Source organism: Primulina tabacum, chromosome 14, assembly GCF_025594145.1.
Source record: "Primulina tabacum isolate GXHZ01 chromosome 14, ASM2559414v2, whole genome shotgun sequence".
NCBI classification, from domain to species: Eukaryota; Viridiplantae; Streptophyta; class Magnoliopsida; order Lamiales; family Gesneriaceae; genus Primulina; species Primulina tabacum.
In genome coordinates this window covers 3,513,692-3,532,862 of record NC_134563.1, presented here as the reverse complement: position 1 = coordinate 3,532,862, position 19,171 = coordinate 3,513,692, and the positions used below count along the sequence as shown (strand labels likewise).

Here is a 19,171-nt window from a genome sequence, read left to right as displayed (position 1 = left end):
TTTAAAGGATGGAATCATACACAAAATCTCTATGTCCCATCACATTCTCTTTTGTTTTCTTTTTCCTTGAAAAAAACTATATTTTGATTCCAGAAAAATAATTTTTTATAAGAGGCCAAGATTTGACCAATGATGTATAAAGCGAGAAATACAAATGACGTCAAATAATTTAGGATATTATGACACTAAGTTCTAAAAATGAGATCAGATCCAAGATTCAAGATTCAATTATAACAAATTTATTTTTAATTTTATGATAAAATAAATAAAATCCAATATTTTTTTAACTTTAACTCATATTATTGAGTAGATGTCTTGTAAGACGATTTCACGAATCTTTATCTGTGAGACGGGTCAACCCTATTGATATTCACAATAAAAAGTAATACTCTTAGCATAAAAAAGTAATATTTTTTCATGGATGACCCAAATAAAAGATCGGTCTCACAAAATACGACCCGTGAGATCGTCTCACACAAGTTTTTTTCTACTTTTTATCGTTAAAAACATTAACAACAAATCCGGTTTCTTTTATCAAAATCCAAATTCGAATTTTCTATCTAGATAATAAATATGGTGACAAGAATAGATCAAATTCACGTGTGAATCACCTAGAAAAAACTAATCGTTCAACCACTTGATATAATAATACACATAACATAAAATCTTATATCTTATATTTTTAGTATAAGAGGGTGATGTTTTTTTTTAGCGAGATAAATACTTGGAGGCACTACAATTTCTATTTTTTTTAATAATACAGGATGTTTCAAATATTATATTTTTATATAATTTATTGATAGATAAGAGAAAAAAACACGGAAAAGATAGATGTTGTGGCAGAATCTGTTATTAAAAAATATATAGAAAATATTATGTTATATGAATAACAAGTGTTAAACGTTGTGTTATAAAGTATATTTGAAACGATGAAACTTTCTTTAATGTATTTGTAAAAAAGTTTTTCAAGTAAAAATATAAAAATAATTTGGCAAAAATTTGTGTAAGACGGTTTCACATGTCATATTTTGTGAGACATATATCTTATTTTGGGTAATTCATGAAAAAGTATTACTTTTTATGCTAAGAATATTACTTTTTATTGTGAGATTCGTGAAATCGTCTCACAAGAAACCTACTCAAATACTTTTATAATTTAATTTTACCTTTTCATATAAAAAAATATAATTAATAAAGTCGTGTCAAACAAAACGAAGGCACGTGATGCATCATCCATCACACTTTCAAACACATCCAAGCTCTACAAGTTACCATAAATATAGATTTCAGCCATTTGCAGCTTCCCCTCCTATGCTTCTCAACTTCAAGAAACCTATTATTATATCCTGCTCCCCTTTTTCCAAGATTTCATCTTTCAGCATCCACGCCCCGATTTTTACACTTAGACTCTGTATTTAAAATCACCTACCATTTCACCCCACCCCAATCTCTCTATAATCTGCGTGTTTTCTTGAATTCCTGTTGGTATACCGGTGCAACATGGCTAAGAATCCCATTTCAGGTCGATATTTTCAGTTGCTTTCTGTCTGTGCAACTATTTGATGGTATTGTATGATGATTTGGTGATTGGTTGAAAGGGTTGGTTCATTTGGGTGCATCGATGAATCTGATTTAGTGTGCACTTTCATTCATCTTCTTGATTTTTGATGCGTTGGATGCGTGGGTTATCCCTCGTTGAATTTGAGTGGCGGCTTACTTGGATGATCTTTATGGCCTTATTTTTCAAGAATATATCATTGTTTTCATATTCTTTTTATAATTAGCCAAATTGTGATTTCCTTTTACGTTTCATTTTTTCAGAAGCATACATCATTAGAAGGGATTGGCATTTCTATCTGTTCTTCATGTTTATCTTATTTCGGGCTTATTCATGGTTATTGATATATGCCACGCTCATGAATTATTGTTAGTTCATTTAGTTTTCCGTGGTCCCAGGAGCCCCTATACCCCTCATGATTGAATGGTAGTGTATCGTGTGTGTATCACCTGGTGTGACATATGGAGTTTTGAGGAAACAATAACGGTCGAACTTGATCCATGTCTATTCATGCCTGTATCGAATTCGTAATAGTTTTCGGGTTTGAGTGATGGTTAGAAATTCTGCTACTGTAATATATGCCAGTTACCTTTTATAGCATGATTCTGTTGATCTATCGGAGCATTAATTTCTTATTAGTTGTGACTTCACATAGTACTTTTGGATTATTTGGGCATTGCAGATGATTTTAAAAATCTCTCCCTGAATATAAATGGAGATTCAGTCACGAAAGGCTCTCTAGTTGTTTGCTTTGGGGAAATGTTGATTGATTTTGTTCCTACGGTTGGTGGAGTTTCTCTCGCTGATGCTCCTGCCTTCAAGAAGGGCGCGGGTGGTGCTCCTGCTAATGTCGCTGTTTGCATAGCTAAGCTGGGAGGTTCATCTGCTTTTATTGGAAAGGTTCGTAACTTAACGTAGATTGGTTAATATTTTGTCGTAGCTTTTCAGATATAGGAATTTCTAGAAGCGTGCGTGGATAATAATCTAATGTGTTTATGCCTTGATGTGTGAAATTGATATATCTTGGAAGCATCTAAATAAATGGCATTGAATAGAGCTGTCTATCTTAATCATATTTGGCTCAGAAAATCCCCATCATTTGCTTCTCAGGTAGGTGAAGACGAGTTCGGGCGAATGCTTGCAGACATATTGAAAAACAACAACGTAGACAATTCTGGTTTGCGGTTTGATCCCTCTGCAAGGACTGCACTAGCGTTTGTCACGCTCAGAGCTGATGGTGAGCGGGAATTCATGTTCTACCGTAATCCAAGCGCTGACATGCTCTTGCACGAATCAGAACTTGACGTAAATCTTGTGAAGAAGGTATGATTTTTTTTCTTTTGGGCAATGAAGACGATTTAATATATTTGAATGGAAAAATTTAGATTTTTGTTAGAAAATATGGATTAAATTTCAAAACATTTTATCATTAGCGGATTTCCTCCCACTAGATATGCGCTGAGCCCTGCAGATTATGGCTATTGAGCATGCTTATTTTTATAGTTCAATGACATACATTTATTGAATTCAGGCAGCCATCTTTCACTATGGTTCAATCAGTTTGATCGAAGAACCAAGTAAGTCAACACAACTTGCTGCTATTGAAATTGCCAAGAAATCTGGTAGCCTAATTTCCTATGATCCGAATCTGAGATTGCCTTTATGGCCTTCCAAAGAGGCCGCTAGAAAAGGCATAACGAGCGTTTGGGATCGAGCAGACATTATCAAGGTATGTAAAACCTACAAGAGGGCATCTAAATTAGAAGGTTTTGTAGCATTTTGCTGTAAGATACTTGTATTTGTATGCTCATGAATGTCACAGATAAGCAGTGAAGAGATCTCATTCCTGACCGAAGGCGATGACCCGAATGATGATAATGTGGTGTTAACAAAGCTTTTCCACCCGAATCTACGTCTGTTACTTGTAAGTGAAGGAAAAGCTGGATGCAGATACTACACTAAGGTAGCTTCTGCTTAAGTAGTTTCAAGAAATCAATAAAATTTTTGGACATATAAACTTATCAGTCTGTCGAAAACTGGACCATAATAACCAATAACAGCAGTGGCTATTCGTCGTTATATTTTCACGGCTCGTTTCTGAAAAATTGTTAACATCGACCAAATTATATGCAGAAATTCAAGGGAAGAGTCCCCGGTGTGAAAGTGAAGTCCGTTGACACAACTGGTGCTGGTGATGCATTCACGGGTGCAATACTATTTTGTTTAGCTGCATGCTTGAATCTTTATGAGGTAGCGTCATTTGTTTAAAAGCTGGATTTGTTCGCTTTAGCATCATTCGGTTTATGCTCAAGATCTTTTACGAGTTTCTATCGTGCAAACTCTCCCGACAGGACGAAGATAAGCTGAGAGAGGCCCTCTTCTTTGCAAATGCATGCGGTGCCCTCACCGTGACAAAGAACGGCGCGATCCCAGCCTTGCCTACGAAAGAGGCGGTCCAACAAATTGTGGCAGAAAATTCTAACGAATGAGGAGAGACAAGAAACGACATCATAGCATTAATCAGCTTCATGTTTTGCGGGGAAGTAAACCTGGAATATCAGCTGTTGCAGTAGAAATAATTAGATTTGATGGAAATTGTATGAATCTTTGAAGAGTTGTAGTTTTTAATATGAACAAAATGTATCCGCCAGCTTTTTTACAATAAAATCTTATTTCACAAGAGGAAGTTTTTATAATTTTTTTCACACATTCAGTTGTATTGAAATTTTTTTTTGAGGAAAATGTATTTTTTATATTATTATTATTTATGGCAAACTTTATAGTAATTATCTTAGTCATTTTAATAAATAGATAAAAAATTCTTTTTTCATATTATAATAAATTTAGTATTCATCCTTATTTCAATTTAATTTATTTTTGAATATCCGGAAAAATTACCGAGTGCCGGATTACTTGGTATAAATTAATTCGAGGGTATCCGTCACGTTTCCACCACCAGATTCTGCCTCGGTTTCCATCAGATAATTCCTCGCCACTTTGCACACCCAGCTTCGCCGCCGGGAAGAACGGTTTACTTCCTCGTCCGAGTCTCCACCCTTCTCAATCTAGAGGCGGCGAACGAAGATGTGTGCTTGATCCGTCGGATTTGTATCTATGGCTACAAACAAGAACAACAATGCGGGTTCGTTGTTGCTGCCGGAGATCGGGCCAGATGGACTTGCCCGAGAATCTCCGGTCATCGCCTACACTGAGAAGGTCTTTCGGAAACACATTCAATTGCGTACCTAAATGCTAAATGATAATGTAGTAGATTTTTTTAATTGGTATGAAAATCGTGAATTATAATGTACTGATGTTTGATATGCTGGGTTTTATTTAATTTTAGGTGATTGAGGAAGAGCAGCTTCAATTGAGGAAGTAAGTTGACTTTTTGCCTCTTCTTCTTTTTGTCTTTATGATTGAAAAACTGGATAGCAACCATGTATGAAAATTTACTTTCTGGTCTTATTGGCTGGATGTATGGTTTTGTTCTCTGATCTTCCTATGCATTTTAGCAATGGGTACAAAATCGTTTAAGATGAGATAGAAACTGCATAAAAGGACACGATTGAATCAGAAACTAACGTCTGTCTGTTTGGTATTTTCTATCATATAATACTTGTATTGATTGGAATTTGGAATAGACGTGGAGAAATGAGGATGAAAACATACAGGGTTTTAAAAATAAGCATGATTCTGTAGATCCTAGCAATCATGACATGTTTTCGACCATAAAATATTCTTTGGTGAAAGTTTTTATATCTATCTTCAAATAGTAGAATAGGCGCTTAACGGACCGGACCATAACCAAAATGGGATGACCCTTAATGTGCAACCATTGACGACTTAAAAAGGATTAACCCATTCGATTCAACCGATGATTGCTCTTATACCATGCGGAAGTTTGTCACCAACTTCCATGATTCGACTGATGAAATGCATTGTTGGAGTAAATGATTTCCATTTTCATTGACCTCTATGCAAGATGTGGATATGTTCTACCCTTTATCTTATAATCTAAATGGTCCTTCGAAGCGTGCTTAGGACATAGAAAATCCTTTTGCTTCTGTTAGGGTGGGGATTTCATTTTCCTGTATAACTTTCTACTGGAACTTTTGTTCTTATCATCCGGTAATGCTATAATTGGTGCTCCATTCAAATATCTTCAGTTAGCCGGAGAATGCAAAATTACCAACTTTTATTAATGCTTTCATAAAGATTCAACCTTATGTATATGGTATGCCTCTATTATTGCTGCACAGTTGCAGATTTATATGAATGTGTTTTAGGCTTGTCTGAGCTCTTATGTTTCTATGAATCATCTCAGCAGATATCCAAATTTATGTTTGACAACCATTAATTGTAGAAGTGACACCTCCAAAATTTAGAAACTTTCTTTCCTCGGTGACTATGATCAATTGGGCCTTCCTGGAAACTGGTTGAAATCCATGCCTCTTTGTTGATATTTGATAAGATTTCACAGATATTTATACGGTGTATGGCTTACTGGGATTAATAAAATATTGTTTCATCCTTTTGGATAAATTTGTGGTGTCAGATACATTGAAGAGAATTACTCGAAGATTCGTGATGTTGAACGGGAACTAACAAATCTCAACATGGAAATGAAGCTAACTTCTGGTCCAAAGAAAGCTGGTATAGCGTTATGTGGCAATTGAATAGATTCCATTGATTTTGCTTATTATTGATTCCTTTTGTTTCACATTATCAGCGCTTGAACACATGCGAAAGAAAATTGAAATGTCAACAGAGAGAGTTCGTGTTGCTAAGCTGAAAGAAGAAGAAGCAAAAAAGGTATGCCTCTCTCTCTCTCTCGATTCTCTCTTTTGTGATCATAGTATGCATACACATGAAACATCCTTGTATCTATTTCATGTACTGATTTTTTTTGTTATTTGAAATCTTGGATTTTTGTGCCTGAATCATTTGTTGAGATGGACAAACTTCGTTTTACTTGAGTGAAAGTTAAAAAAGTTGGAACGCATTTTAATATTGAAAACTGACTGGTAGAAGAAACACTCCTTTTATCACTAGGTCTGGGAAGCAGCAGCAAAAACTGTGCAGGATGAGGAAGCTATAAAACAGAAGCTTTGTGAAGATTTGAATAATCTGGTGCATATAAAGACAGAGGCCATTTATTCTTACATTTGTATTTGTATTCTATATTTATTTTTGTTTAAGAAACAATGATTCTTTCAGGTTCAGGAAAGCAGTAATGCCCAGTTCGCCAGACTAGAGGAATTGAAGCGTAGGCTGGAGGCTCTGAACCCAAGCAGATCATCTACTTATGTTTCCCATGTCAGATTCTTGTTTGCTTCGTGTAGAAATTTTCATGATTTGTCTTTGTCTTGCTAAGTATTTATACTTTTTTATGGACCCTGCACGTTATCTAGGAGTACTTTGTGACTTGTGAGAAGGAACACTAATATAGTTCCCCAAAAATCTGACGTCAAGTTTGGACATGTTGCTGATGCAATAGAATTAGCCAAACACAAAACCGATTGCAGCGAAAGAAGATCTCATGGAGATGCATGGCATGAAATATCTTTCATACGTTTTTACATTCTATTCACTGATTATTTTCATGATCAACTTAAATTTATAGCTCGTGTTCATTTTAACTGCTTACATGTTAGAGTAACTGCAATAGAAGTGAATCCATTTACTCAAAAGATCATAGGCAATCCCAACAGCCCAGGAAGGAGGCTTAGTTTGCAAGACTTAACAAGAGAAGGATGAATGCCCAAGTGAGGGAGCCCATAGTTAGTTACAATGCACATGAAAGGGGGACAAAGGGAGAAAATTAAATATTAAGGGAAGAGGGAGATTAGGTCGTTCTGGTACTTTGTTTGGGTGCTGTGACTAGCTTTTACTGGGGTCTGAGGCGGGGAATGAAATCCCTTGTACAGATGCAACTCTGGGAAAGATATTGTTAACATATGCCAATATATTATCTTCTATTCTCTATTGTTGTTAGTTCGGTAGGAATTTTGTGGTTGCAACATTACAGTTCTTCAGAATTAAATGATGAACTAGATTAGATATACTTTGAGTTAATATAGTATAACATGAGTTGAAAATTGACCATGAAAGTTATTCTTTTACCTTATTGCGAAGTGAGATAAGAACTTAGGCCAAAAATACACATGGGATTAATTAGAAATTTTAGTGGGCATATAGTGTTATTTTAAAAATATCATATGGATTTTGTTGGACATAAAGTGTTATTTAAGAGATATCGTATGGATATTGTTTATGCTATATGCACTGACTTATATGTGTCATACATTTCTGATGCACAAATAGTTTTTTTTTGAAGCATTGATATGATTTTTTTAGTCTCTGATGCCACCAACAATTGCAATTGCATTTTCGAAATTCTTTGTAGAAATTATTAAGCCTTTGTTGTGTTCATTATTGTTAAATGCAATCGCTGGTTTTTCCATTTATAACTCAGAAAATTACTTTTTCATGATTACCTGGCTCGGAGATGCATCGGCTCTATAGTTTTTCAGGACTATAACCTTAAAAAATCTTATGATTTTAGTTTGAATATTAATATGTAGGATGTCGATCAAACACCAGCTCAGATTAATACAACTCAAGTTGGTTCTGCAGTTCCAAGCACTTCAGAGCCAATCAGTGGATCGGCGCGTAGTACATATGCTGCGAACTCCCTTGTAAATGGCCAAAACCTACAACCTCCAAGTGATGTTGAGGGAAGAGGGAAGAAGAAAGGTAATGTTCAAGGAAGGGTAAGAGGAATTGGAGCTCTGCCTAAAGGTAGAGGTCCTGCTGCGGCTGGTTGGACCGGGGCTGGTTTTGATGTAGATGGTCGGGGTTGAGAGCAACATTTAGTGAAAATATTTGTCTTACTAGAAGCGTTTATCTGGAGATACAGTGCCTTTCAATCAGGTGTCTTTATATTTTTATTATTTATTTGGATTGGTTCTAAAATATTGTCATCTCAACTTAACAGGTCATTAAAGTTTAAGATTTTATTTTTTTTAGAATAAATTTTACGAAATTATTACAGTTTACACTGAGAAGAGCACTTACCTTGAATCAAAACTCAATATTATCTATACAGAGTTTCATGTCAGCGTTCTTTGTGCGAAATTGTTATCTTTCGTTGTCTCTTCACAGTCCAGTGAGATAAAGTAGTTAATCTCATGAGATTCTATATTAACATCTGCATTGAAGTTTATAGTTTTCTTCTTTCTGTAATATGGCTGGACATTTAGAATGATGGATTTAGACTGCGAAGAAACGGGAAATTTCGATTCAACTCCTCATGTTGTTAGAACCATTGGATGTGGTGGATCTCAAATAAGGTCCACCGCATCCAACTGTTAATCTTATATCGAGAGTGTTTATCTCATTGGAGGATAATTTGCCTGAAGAAACAACTAGGTATGGTGGAGAGTGGAGACAATGAAGTTTGTGGAAAAGGGGAAATTAGTGTATCTTGGTGTAAACTTGCATTTTTAACGAAAACAAGGAAAATGTATGTTCATTGCACGAGGAACCTAGAAAGAAAATGTATTCTTTCTGTTTAGTTTTCAAAGAAAATGTATATTTTCTTTGAAAACTAAACAGAAAGAATACATTTTCTTGTGTTATGCATTTATATATATATAAACCTAAAATGGTGTTATGTTCACGTATGAATAAGTTTGATAATTATCTTTGGTGGAAACTTGGAAAACTGACCATCCAGAGTTTTCTTCTTGAATCTCGGAGGATAGGTAAAACTAGCATTTGGCAAAGGCTGTTGTTTTGATACCTTTTTGTGCTCATAAAATTTTTCATCGCTCTTCATCATACCCTCATCTATTACTTTTTCCATCTTCTCGTCTGGTACATCAGCCACCTTAGGATCCACATCCCCAACTTCTTTTCCACTTTGCAGAGTAATGGCCTTGCACTATTTTCTTTGGGATTTACCTTTGTATTAGTAGGAAATTTACCTCTATTTTGGTCCTTCGATGCTCTATTTGTACTTCTAGATACTTCATTGTGGCACTCATATTTCTCATACGTGTCTTAATATTATCAAGGTTGTAAATGGCGGGAGGCGGTGGCGGGGCGGTTGGTGACCGCCTACCGCCTCGGCCGCCTAGGTAGTGCCCAAGCGGTTGTTGAATTTTTTTAAGTAATTTTTTTATAGATAATCGTGCAATATAATCATTTAGCGTTATAAATATGATTTTTTTCTCAGTCTATATAATAATGTTATAATTGTATTTTATATATTAATAAAGTAACAACTCAATAAATAAATCAAATACACAACTAAATATATTTTAATAAATTGATAAAAATATAAGAAAATAAATATTTTATTTTAATTAAATTACAAGTTAAAAATAAAAATATCAAAAGTATCTAAACGAAGTCCAAAAATTTCGGCTATTGAAATTATACAATTGAGACAATGAGTCGAATTTTGTACATGTCGCCATATCAGTGCTCCAGTCGCATCACGAGGTCGGCGGCGGGCGTCAGCGGGAGGATTGTATGTGGTGGTTGAGAGTTAAGAGTTAAGAGTTAAGAGTTGAGAGTGAAAACCAAAAATAAAATAAAGAAAGTGAGGTGTGTTAGGGTTTTAATATTTAAAATTAGTTGATTTTGACTAGGGTTTTTAAAATTGTTGGCTAAGTTTTTAAAATTGTTGACTAGGTTTTTAAAATTGTTGACTACAACTTAAAAATCTTGACTGCCTGCCTCGTCCGCTTGCTCGCTGCCTCTCCCGCCTGCTTGCCGTCTCGCCCTGCCTCGACCCGCCTGCTCGCCGCCTCGACCCGCCTCCCCAACGTCGTATAGCTTGGGCCGCCTAAAACACCCGCCTCATGCATAGGCGGTGCGGTCGAGGGCCGCCTACCGTGCCTAGGCGGCCGCCTAGACCGCCATTTAGAACACTGGATATTATCAAGTCGAGACTTAATCTAACTCATCATTTTATTGGATTCAGCCAAAAGTTCCAACAAGGCTTCAAAAGATGGTTTCGTTTTATCCTTTTGATTATTGAACCTCGTAGGAGGATACAACACATTTTTATTGTTGTTATTTGAAAATTTTCATGATCACGGGAACTAGATGACAAGTATTAGGCAAAGAATTACCTCGATAGCCTTCATAACCTCTATTGTTGACATATCGAGCATCTTTCATGTTAGATCCTTCTACAATTGAAACTGTAGCTCTTTAGAGATGAACTGACTTTTTTCATTCATCGCTGCAATTTGTGTAGTCAATACAAAGACTTGAGCAATAAATTATGCAAGGGGTTATAACCCATAGACTCCAGCAGGTCTCTTCAATCCAGATCTTTCAAAGGGCCATTGTAAACTGTTAATTGTCATTTTATCCTACATCTCATAGGCTTTTGAGCATGAGTCTTGGCAAAGATAGTTCTTCCATATATAATATCTTCAAACAATAAACCGTATGAAAACATCTACTAAATTATGAAAATTTCATATCAAAAGATAATATATACAGAACCCAAATATATAATTTGATATAACAACCACCCACAAACAACAACTCGATTTCAATTCAACATATTATTGCATATGAAATTGTATCCAACATGCTTCACCACACCAAATACAATAACAACCCCAAACACGCATGCATAAAATAATAAATACACCAGTAGCCAAGATGACCTATGTGATTTCACAATTTATGCTCACCATGTGATTCGTGATTATCTTCTTCGTAGTCGCCGTCATCGTCATCGTCATCGTCCTTTAAGACGATGGCTCTCCATATATATCTCCTGTAAGGTTAATTAGAAGTCCCAAGATGGCAAGTGGCTCTCCATATATATCTCCTGTAAGGTTAATTAGAAGTCCCAAGATGGCAAGTGGAACTTCCACATCTTCATTATGTTTCTCATACTCTAAAGTCGATGTCACGGAGTCGATGTCTCCATTGGTTTCCACATGAAAAGTTGCTCTAAATATCTTGTACAACTCCGATAAATCACCTTCAATTACTTTTAGTGTGAGAAGTTACTTTTTTTTTTCGTCAACGACTTCGACTATCTCTTTCGTCACTTTCTCCTTGCCATCTACAATTCAAGGAAGGAAAAATCACAATGTCAGCCTTTTATTGTTTTCTCAAAGTTCAATTTCATTATGCTAACTTCGCATTTTTGTCAATTTCAGTCTTTTTTTACGCGTGGTGCTTGCATGAAATTGACACGAAGGTAGTATATTCGATATCACTTAAGTACCCCTATAGAAAATAACCTATATAGAGATGCAAAATAATTTACCAAAATACTAAAAAGAAAGATAAACGATACATAACTAAAACTCAGTTTGAATTTTCCCATTCAAGAAATGAGTCAACAAGAGCATCAATTTATGCAGATTCCAGCCGCCCATGAGAGATATAGAAGTTAAAATTCCAACTGAAGTGATTCAGGGTACTATTTCTTCATGTCTAAATCATGATGAGCTTGAATTATACATCAAATATTTTCATAAAATAGCTAAATACAACTAAGGTCGGAACAAAACAATTCGAGCTTGACTTCATGATCTGTTTCAATCCGAATTCGAGGCTAAAGTACTTTATATCCCACCTTAATCGAAGTCAGCCTAATAAAATTCAAATAAAGAATCATCAATACTATTAGATGTGATTCGGTTATATATATATATATATAATCGTGTTTATATTTTCAATAAAAAATAATTTTTTTTCATGGTTAATCCAAATAGAAGATATGTCTTACAAAATTGACCTATGAGACCGTCTCATATGAATTTTTGTGTAAAAAAATCTAATACTATAACGAAATTACGTTTGTAACAATATTTCGATCGTTCGATAGCACAAAAGAATCAAATTTTTATTTTATTTTGTAAATCATTTCGGACGAGATTCTCAATCTCAATTCTCAAAACCTTCATACTTCTTTCTCTGTCGAAATCATACTTATAATTTTATGTATTTATTTATTTTAATTTGGAAACTGAATTTTATTTGATGGGATGAGATCACCTATCTCATCCAACATGAACAAATTCAACATTTCAAGTCACGTAAAATCTCTTCCAAAATATTTTGAAGATTATCTATATACGGGTGTTGAAATTATATAGAATATTCCTCGTAAATTGTGGTAATATAAAGGTCTTTATCTTTATTTAAATGCACGAATACAAATATAAAGAATTTCAAATAATATAATCATTCTTCTTTTCATCCAACATGAACTTATTTAGATATTATAGTCATAAAAAAAATGTGTTACATCACATTTTTCATAAATTATAATAATATCAAGGTCTTTATATTTATTTAAATGCATGTGAAGTGTGTTTTACATCATAATAGTATTTTTTTTTTGACGAGAAAATGCATTCATTCAGTAACAGATTGGTAAAGGTACATACATATTCATAAGGGCACCAATACACATTGGTGTTTCTGACCAAACGCAAGGACTAGCGTAAAATCGAGAATGCTTAGCTAACACATGTGCAACCTCATTTGCTTGTCTACGAGTAAAATGAACCGAAAAGCATGGGTTTGTAGCTACTATGTCTCTACATCTACCCATTATGCCTCCAAACTCCGTTATGTCGACAGCTGATTCCGTCATAGCATTGTATACTGTTAGCGCGTCCACTTCAAAGAGAACCTTTGGATAGTTCGAGTTGCGGATCCAAGACAGAGCTTCCAGCAGTCCTATTGCTTCTCCTTCTCTGACACAACAGAGTCCTTTGATCAAGTTAGTTCTGGCCATAAGAAATCTTCCCTCGTCATTTCGCACCACCATACTTATCCCGGCAGATTTTATGTCATCAAAAAAGGCTGCGTCAATATTACATTTAACAGTACCACTAGGGGGTGGTGTCCAAATACCATAATGATTCCTTGTGCTTGCATCATGTACTTCTTTGTTGCTCCTGGCTAGTGATATCTAGTCGTAAAGAAAACTCGTGACTGTGACTACCACTCTATTTGGGTATCTAGGTGGTTGTTCCATAATGCGGAGTTCCTTTGTTTCCAGATAGCCCATATGATAGTTACGAAATTTCTCAATTCTGCTCCGCTAAGGTCTTGGATGATCTTGAATAACCATTGTGTGAAACCTTCTGCTACTTCGGCTTGGGCTTCCACTACCTGATTCAGCTTCGCATTGGCCCAACATTCTCTTGCGTATGGGCAGGTAATAAACGTATGCCATGAAGTCTCCATGTCCTTGTTGCACACCACGCATAAAGCTGACACTTGAATTCCTCGCTTATGCAGGTAAATGCGATGAGGAAGGCACTTTCTACAAGCTCTCCATAGGAAGCTTTTAATCTTTGGAGGGACATCCACCTTCCATAGGGCCTTCCAGTTGCCTTGTATTTTCCTTGATTCAAGATTCACATCCAAGCTCATAGCCACATGGTAGCCTGACTGCACTGTGTAAGCCCCATTCTTGCTGAAATGCCAAATTCGCTTATCTCGGAGTTGTATCTGTACTAGTGGGATTTCCGTGATTTCTTTAGTGTCCCTGATCTCAAAGATTGTTTCAATGATTTCATGATCCCATTCTCGTGAGCCCGGCACCATCAAATCTTGCACTGTCCAGTCATGTAACTCTGGGATCATAGCTTTTTCCACAAAATAATTTGAGGAATCACGAAGCCACGGGTCCAGTCCAAATGTTGATGTGACTACCGTCACCGATCCTCCATCTATAGCCTCTCTTTAACACTACTTGGGAAGCCAAAATGCTACGCCAAGCAAAGCTTGGGTTATGCCCCAGATTGGAATTTAAGAAATCCCCTCTTGGGTAGTATTTAGCTTTGTAGATACGATATATTGTAGCATTAGGATCACTCAAGAGTTTCCATCCTTGTTTTCCCAGAATTGCCAAGAAACCATAGAAGTCTCTAAAGCCCATTCCGCCAAATTCTTTTGGGACGCACAACTTTTCCCATCAAAGCCAGTTCAGCCCTTTGGTTGCGTTATTTTTCCTGCCCCACCAGAAAGAGTTGGTCATTCTCTGTATTTCTTCTACCAATGAGAGGGGGGGAAGTAGACATGCAGAAAGTTGGTATTGCTTGAGCTACTTAATTGATGAGAATCTCACATCCAGCTCTTGGCAGTGGCTTCGTTCTCCATCCTTGTAAGCGTGTCCATACTCTGTCTTTAAGGTAAGCAAAAATCTGTTTTTTCTTCCTTCCAATCAACGAAGGGAGACCTAGATATTGGCTTGTGTCCAATCATGTCGAGACTCCCAAGAGATCTGATATAACTGCCTTTTCATTGTTGGGGACAATACCACTGTACATGATGCCAGATTTTGAGAGATTTATTGCCTGGCCCTAAGCTTTCTCATACCTTTCAATAATGTTCTTCACATAATTCCCTTCAGTAGCATTGGCTCGGAAGAAAAGCATACTGTCATCGGCGAAGAAGAGATGACTTATTGATGGAGCTCCTCGACAAACTTTAATTCCATGAATGTGTCCTAGCCTTTCAGCATTCCGGATGAGCGCCGATAGTCCTTCGGTGCATATAATAAAGAGATATGGTGATAGAGGGTCACCTTGGCGAAGCCCGCGGTGTGGTGTCATAATTTCCATAGCCTGCCCATTAACATTAAAAGAGTATTTGACAGTAGTAACACATAATTTCATATATTGGATCCATTTCGGTGCAAAACCAAGTTTTTCCATGATCCAAAGGAGGTAGGCCCAGTCGATACGATCATATGCTTTTGAGATGTCAATCTTGATAGCCGCATCTCCTGTTTTGCTTCGAGATTGTCTTTTCATGTGATTGATGATTTCAAAAGCGATTTGAACATTATCAGTTATGGAGCGACCAACCACAAAAGCTGATTGAAATGGTGAGATGATGTGGGGCAAAACCTTCTTTAATCGGTTTGCTAGGACCTTTGAGATGATTTTGTACAGTACGAAGATCTTTCATGGACTGTGGGCTTTTGCATTTTGGGATTAGTACCACATTTGTGTCATTGAGTGTAAGGGGAAAATTCATATCATGTAGCCACCCTACACAGCTTGAAACTACTTCTGTCTCAATTATTGCCCAGAATCGTTGAAAGAATGCCGGGTTAAAACCATCAGGGCCTAGGGACTTATCCGGTTTCATGTCGAAGACAGCTTCTTTAAACTCTTCTGTCGTGAACGACATTACCAATTTTTCGTTTTGGCTATCTGTGACACAAGGTCGAACCTCGTCTAACACTTCATATAGGCTGTTAGCATTGACAGAGAATAAGTTTTGAAAGTAATCGTGGACCACTTCGCATATTTTACTCTGCTCTTCTTGCCAGTGACCATTGGCATCTTTGAGTCGATTTAACTTATTGGTTTTTTTCCTTGCCGATGCTGATGTATGGAAGAACCGTGTGTTCCTATCCCCATCTTTAAGCCAATATTGTTTTGCTCTTTGGCGTCAATAATCTTCCTCTTGCAATAATAGAGCAGCAAGTCGTTCGTTAATGTCCTTGAATTCTGTAATGGAGTCTTCATCATGTTTGTCCCTCAATTTCTACAATTATTCCTTGAATTTTCTGATCTTGGCGCGGAAATTTCCATCTACTATTTTTCCCCATGGTTCCAACATCTCCGAACAGGATTTAAACCTTCGTATCACATCTATCTTCTTGTTTCTCTCCCAAAAATCTTCCATAATTGAATTCAGGTCAGGTTTTCTAAGCCAACGATTTTCGAAACGGAAACGTTGCTTATGGACAGCTATTTCTCTGACCTCTGTTTCGAGCAAGATCGGGGAATGATCCGACACTGGTGCATTAAGATTACGGAGTCTTGCCATTGGGAATTTTTCTGCCCATGTCGGTGTACCCATAGCTCGGTCGATCCTCTCTTCCACGAAATTATCAGAATCTCTGCTTCTTTCCCACGTGAATTGGTGACCGTTGAGCGGGATGTCCGTTAAATTACAGTCATCAATGGCTTCTCTAAAGCCACGTAGGAGCCACTGTGGGTGAGTAACTCTTCCTCGATTGTCTTCAGTAGAAAGCATATCTTTGTAATTGCCGATACATAACCACGACAGACTGGATTGTGCAGCAAGTGAGCGAATAAAGTTCCATGAATCTCTTCTACGGTGCCTTTCTGGGAAGGCATAGTATCCTGTGCAACGCCATTCTCCATGCTCTTCATCAGAAACAATGAGATCCACATGATTTCTAGAGTAATTGACTATCGTGAAATCCCTAGTTTTTCTCCAAAGTACCCCAATACCACCGCTACGTCCTAATCTATCAACTGCAAAGCAAGTTTCAAAACCAAGCCGGACACGAATGTCTTCGATATTTTGTGAATGAGCTAGTGTTTCAAATAAAAAAAATAATATCAGGCTTATGTACACGGACCAAGTCGCAGAGGGTAGGAATTGCACGGGGGTGGCCCAAACCCTTACAATTCCAGCTTAAGACAATCATTGACCTTGGCAGGCATGGTGACCAGGTCATGCCAGTAGCAAAAGCTCGGTTTTGTTGTCTGTTGTGTTAGGTGAGTTTTTAATGAGGTGGGACCCACGCTGAATTAAATATTCAGAAATTGGAATCCCACATCGGATTTCTTTCATTTTTGGCTTAGGAATTCTGTTATAAATTGAGTCTTCCTTGTTTGCTTTTAGTATCCCAAAATCAAAAGCTTTTCAGCTTTGATAAAAAGAGAGTGCATAGAAAAAAAGAGTGTATTTTTTTCTTGAGTGCGGGAATTCTCTTGTGTGAGTTAGAGAAATTATTTTCTTTGTATACTCGGGTTTGGGAGTGTGAGAAATATTGAGTGTATTAGTGTATACACTTGTTGTAATATTTTCTTCCAGTTATAAAAGTTGCAGTGCTCCGTGGACGTAGCCTATCTTGGGTGAACCACGTAAATCTTTGTGTTGTTGTTGGTTATTTTATTCCGCAAGTATTTTGGGTACTATATTATCATCGGTGTCGGCATCGCTTCGGGGTAATTTCCCAACAACTGGTATCAGAGCCTTGTTGTGAAAATTCTTAAAAATTCTGAGTGTGCTCTGTGGTTGCAGCTTTGTCTGATCTTCCGCATCAGAAAAGATTTTTTAGATTTTTTGCTAAGGCTAGAGAAGTGATGGCCGGAGATGATGGATCGGGACCGGGAATCAGCAAGTTCGACGGAATAGATATTTCGTTCTGGCTGTTACAGATTAGAGATTATCTGTATAGCAAGAAGTTGCATCAACCTCTATCAGGAAAGAAGCCGAAAAAGATGGACGATGATGACTGGAAGCTTCTAGACCGACAAGTGTTAGGTGTAATACGATTGACCCTAACGAAGAACGTGGCACATCACGTGGCGGAGACAAAAACAACGGAGGAAATGATGTCCATTTTGTCGGACATGTACGAAAAGCCATCGGCAAATAATAAAGTTCATCTCATGAAGAAGTTATTTAACTTGAAGATGAGAAAAGATGCATCGGTGGCTAAACACATCAATGAATTCAACACGATTGTCTCACAGCTAACATCGGTTGAAATTAAATTTGATGATGAGATTCGGGCACTTATTCTTTTGGCGTCTTTACCAGACAATTGGGAACCAATGCGAGCAGCGGTTAGCAACTCTGTTGGAAAAAGAAAGCTACAATTCAATAATGTCAGAGATCAAATTCTTGCTGAAGAAGTTCGCAGGATGGATTCGGGTGAAGGAACATCATCGAGATCTGCTCTAAATCTCGAGAATAGAGGAAGGGGCATGAGTGGCGAAAAGAGTTTTAACCAATGGCATGGTAGATCCAAGTCAAGAAATGGAAAAGACAATAACACATTTGAAAAGAATGTGAAGTGCTGGAGCTGTGGTGAGACTGGTCACATGAAAAAGAATTGCAAATCAACAAATAACAACGCTAATGTTGTTACTGAGGAGGTACATGATGCTCTATTACTATCCATGGAAAGCCCGGTTGATTCTTGGGTTATGGACTCGGGAGCTTCGTTTCATACCACTGGTAATCGTGATGTATTCGATAATTACATTGCGGGAGATTACAGAAATGTTTTCCTGGCTGATGGAAAATCTTTGGAAATAATTGGTATGGGTGATATCCGGATGAAGATGAAAAATGGATCTGTCTGGAAAATCAACAAAGTAAGACATGTATCAAAGTTGACACACAATCTGATTTCAGTGGGACAGCTTGACGATGAAGGTCATAAGGTGACCTTTGGTGATGGTTCCTGGAAAGTGAAAAAGGGAGCCATGATTGTTGCTCGGAGAAAGAAAACTGGAACACTTTATATGAGTTCCAGTTGCAGAGACACATTAGCAGCTGTGGATGCTGGAGCCAATTCAAGTCTATGGCATTATAGACTTGGACATACGAGTGAGAAGGGAATGAAAATGCTTGTTTCAAACGGAAAGCTACCAGAATTAAAGATCGTTGAACACAAGCTGTGTGAAGCTGTATTTTTTGAAAAGCAGAAAAAGGTGAGCTTTTCAAAATAGGTTAGAGAACCGAAATCGACAGATGTGAAGCTGGTACATACTGATGTATGTAGACCATATCCTGTGACATCCCTTGGAGATCACTCAAGATATTATG

The 19,171-nt window shown here is 37.0% G+C and overlaps 3 protein-coding genes across 3 annotated transcripts; 2 read left to right on the top strand and 1 right to left on the bottom strand.

Annotated features, from left to right (window-relative positions):
- The first annotated feature begins 1,281 nt into the window (after positions 1-1,281).
- On the top strand, positions 1,282-4,244 carry LOC142524043 (putative fructokinase-7). The gene is made up of 7 exons (XM_075627770.1): positions 1,282-1,522; positions 2,241-2,458; positions 2,669-2,881; positions 3,090-3,287; positions 3,381-3,521; positions 3,692-3,808; positions 3,910-4,244. The coding sequence occupies exons 1-7, from the start codon at positions 1,501-1,503 to the stop codon at positions 4,045-4,047; spliced, it is 1,047 nt and encodes a 348-aa protein (XP_075483885.1). The 5' UTR covers positions 1,282-1,500; the 3' UTR covers positions 4,048-4,244.
- Positions 4,245-4,484: 240 nt separating this feature from the next.
- On the top strand, positions 4,485-8,619 carry LOC142524044 (uncharacterized). The gene is made up of 7 exons (XM_075627771.1): positions 4,485-4,774; positions 4,905-4,936; positions 6,117-6,214; positions 6,291-6,373; positions 6,614-6,691; positions 6,779-6,877; positions 8,146-8,619. The coding sequence occupies exons 1-7, from the start codon at positions 4,673-4,675 to the stop codon at positions 8,422-8,424; spliced, it is 771 nt and encodes a 256-aa protein (XP_075483886.1). The 5' UTR covers positions 4,485-4,672; the 3' UTR covers positions 8,425-8,619.
- A 4,349-nt stretch (positions 8,620-12,968) lies between these two features.
- On the bottom strand, positions 12,969-17,036 carry LOC142525036 (uncharacterized). Its single transcript, XM_075629206.1, has 6 exons — positions 17,015-17,036; positions 16,215-16,920; positions 15,569-15,824; positions 14,942-15,189; positions 13,637-14,303; positions 12,969-13,526 (listed from the first exon to the last, which is right to left on the bottom strand). The coding sequence occupies exons 1-6, from the start codon at positions 17,034-17,036 to the stop codon at positions 12,969-12,971; spliced, it is 2,457 nt and encodes an 818-aa protein (XP_075485321.1).
- Between the last annotated feature and the right edge of the window lie 2,135 nt (positions 17,037-19,171).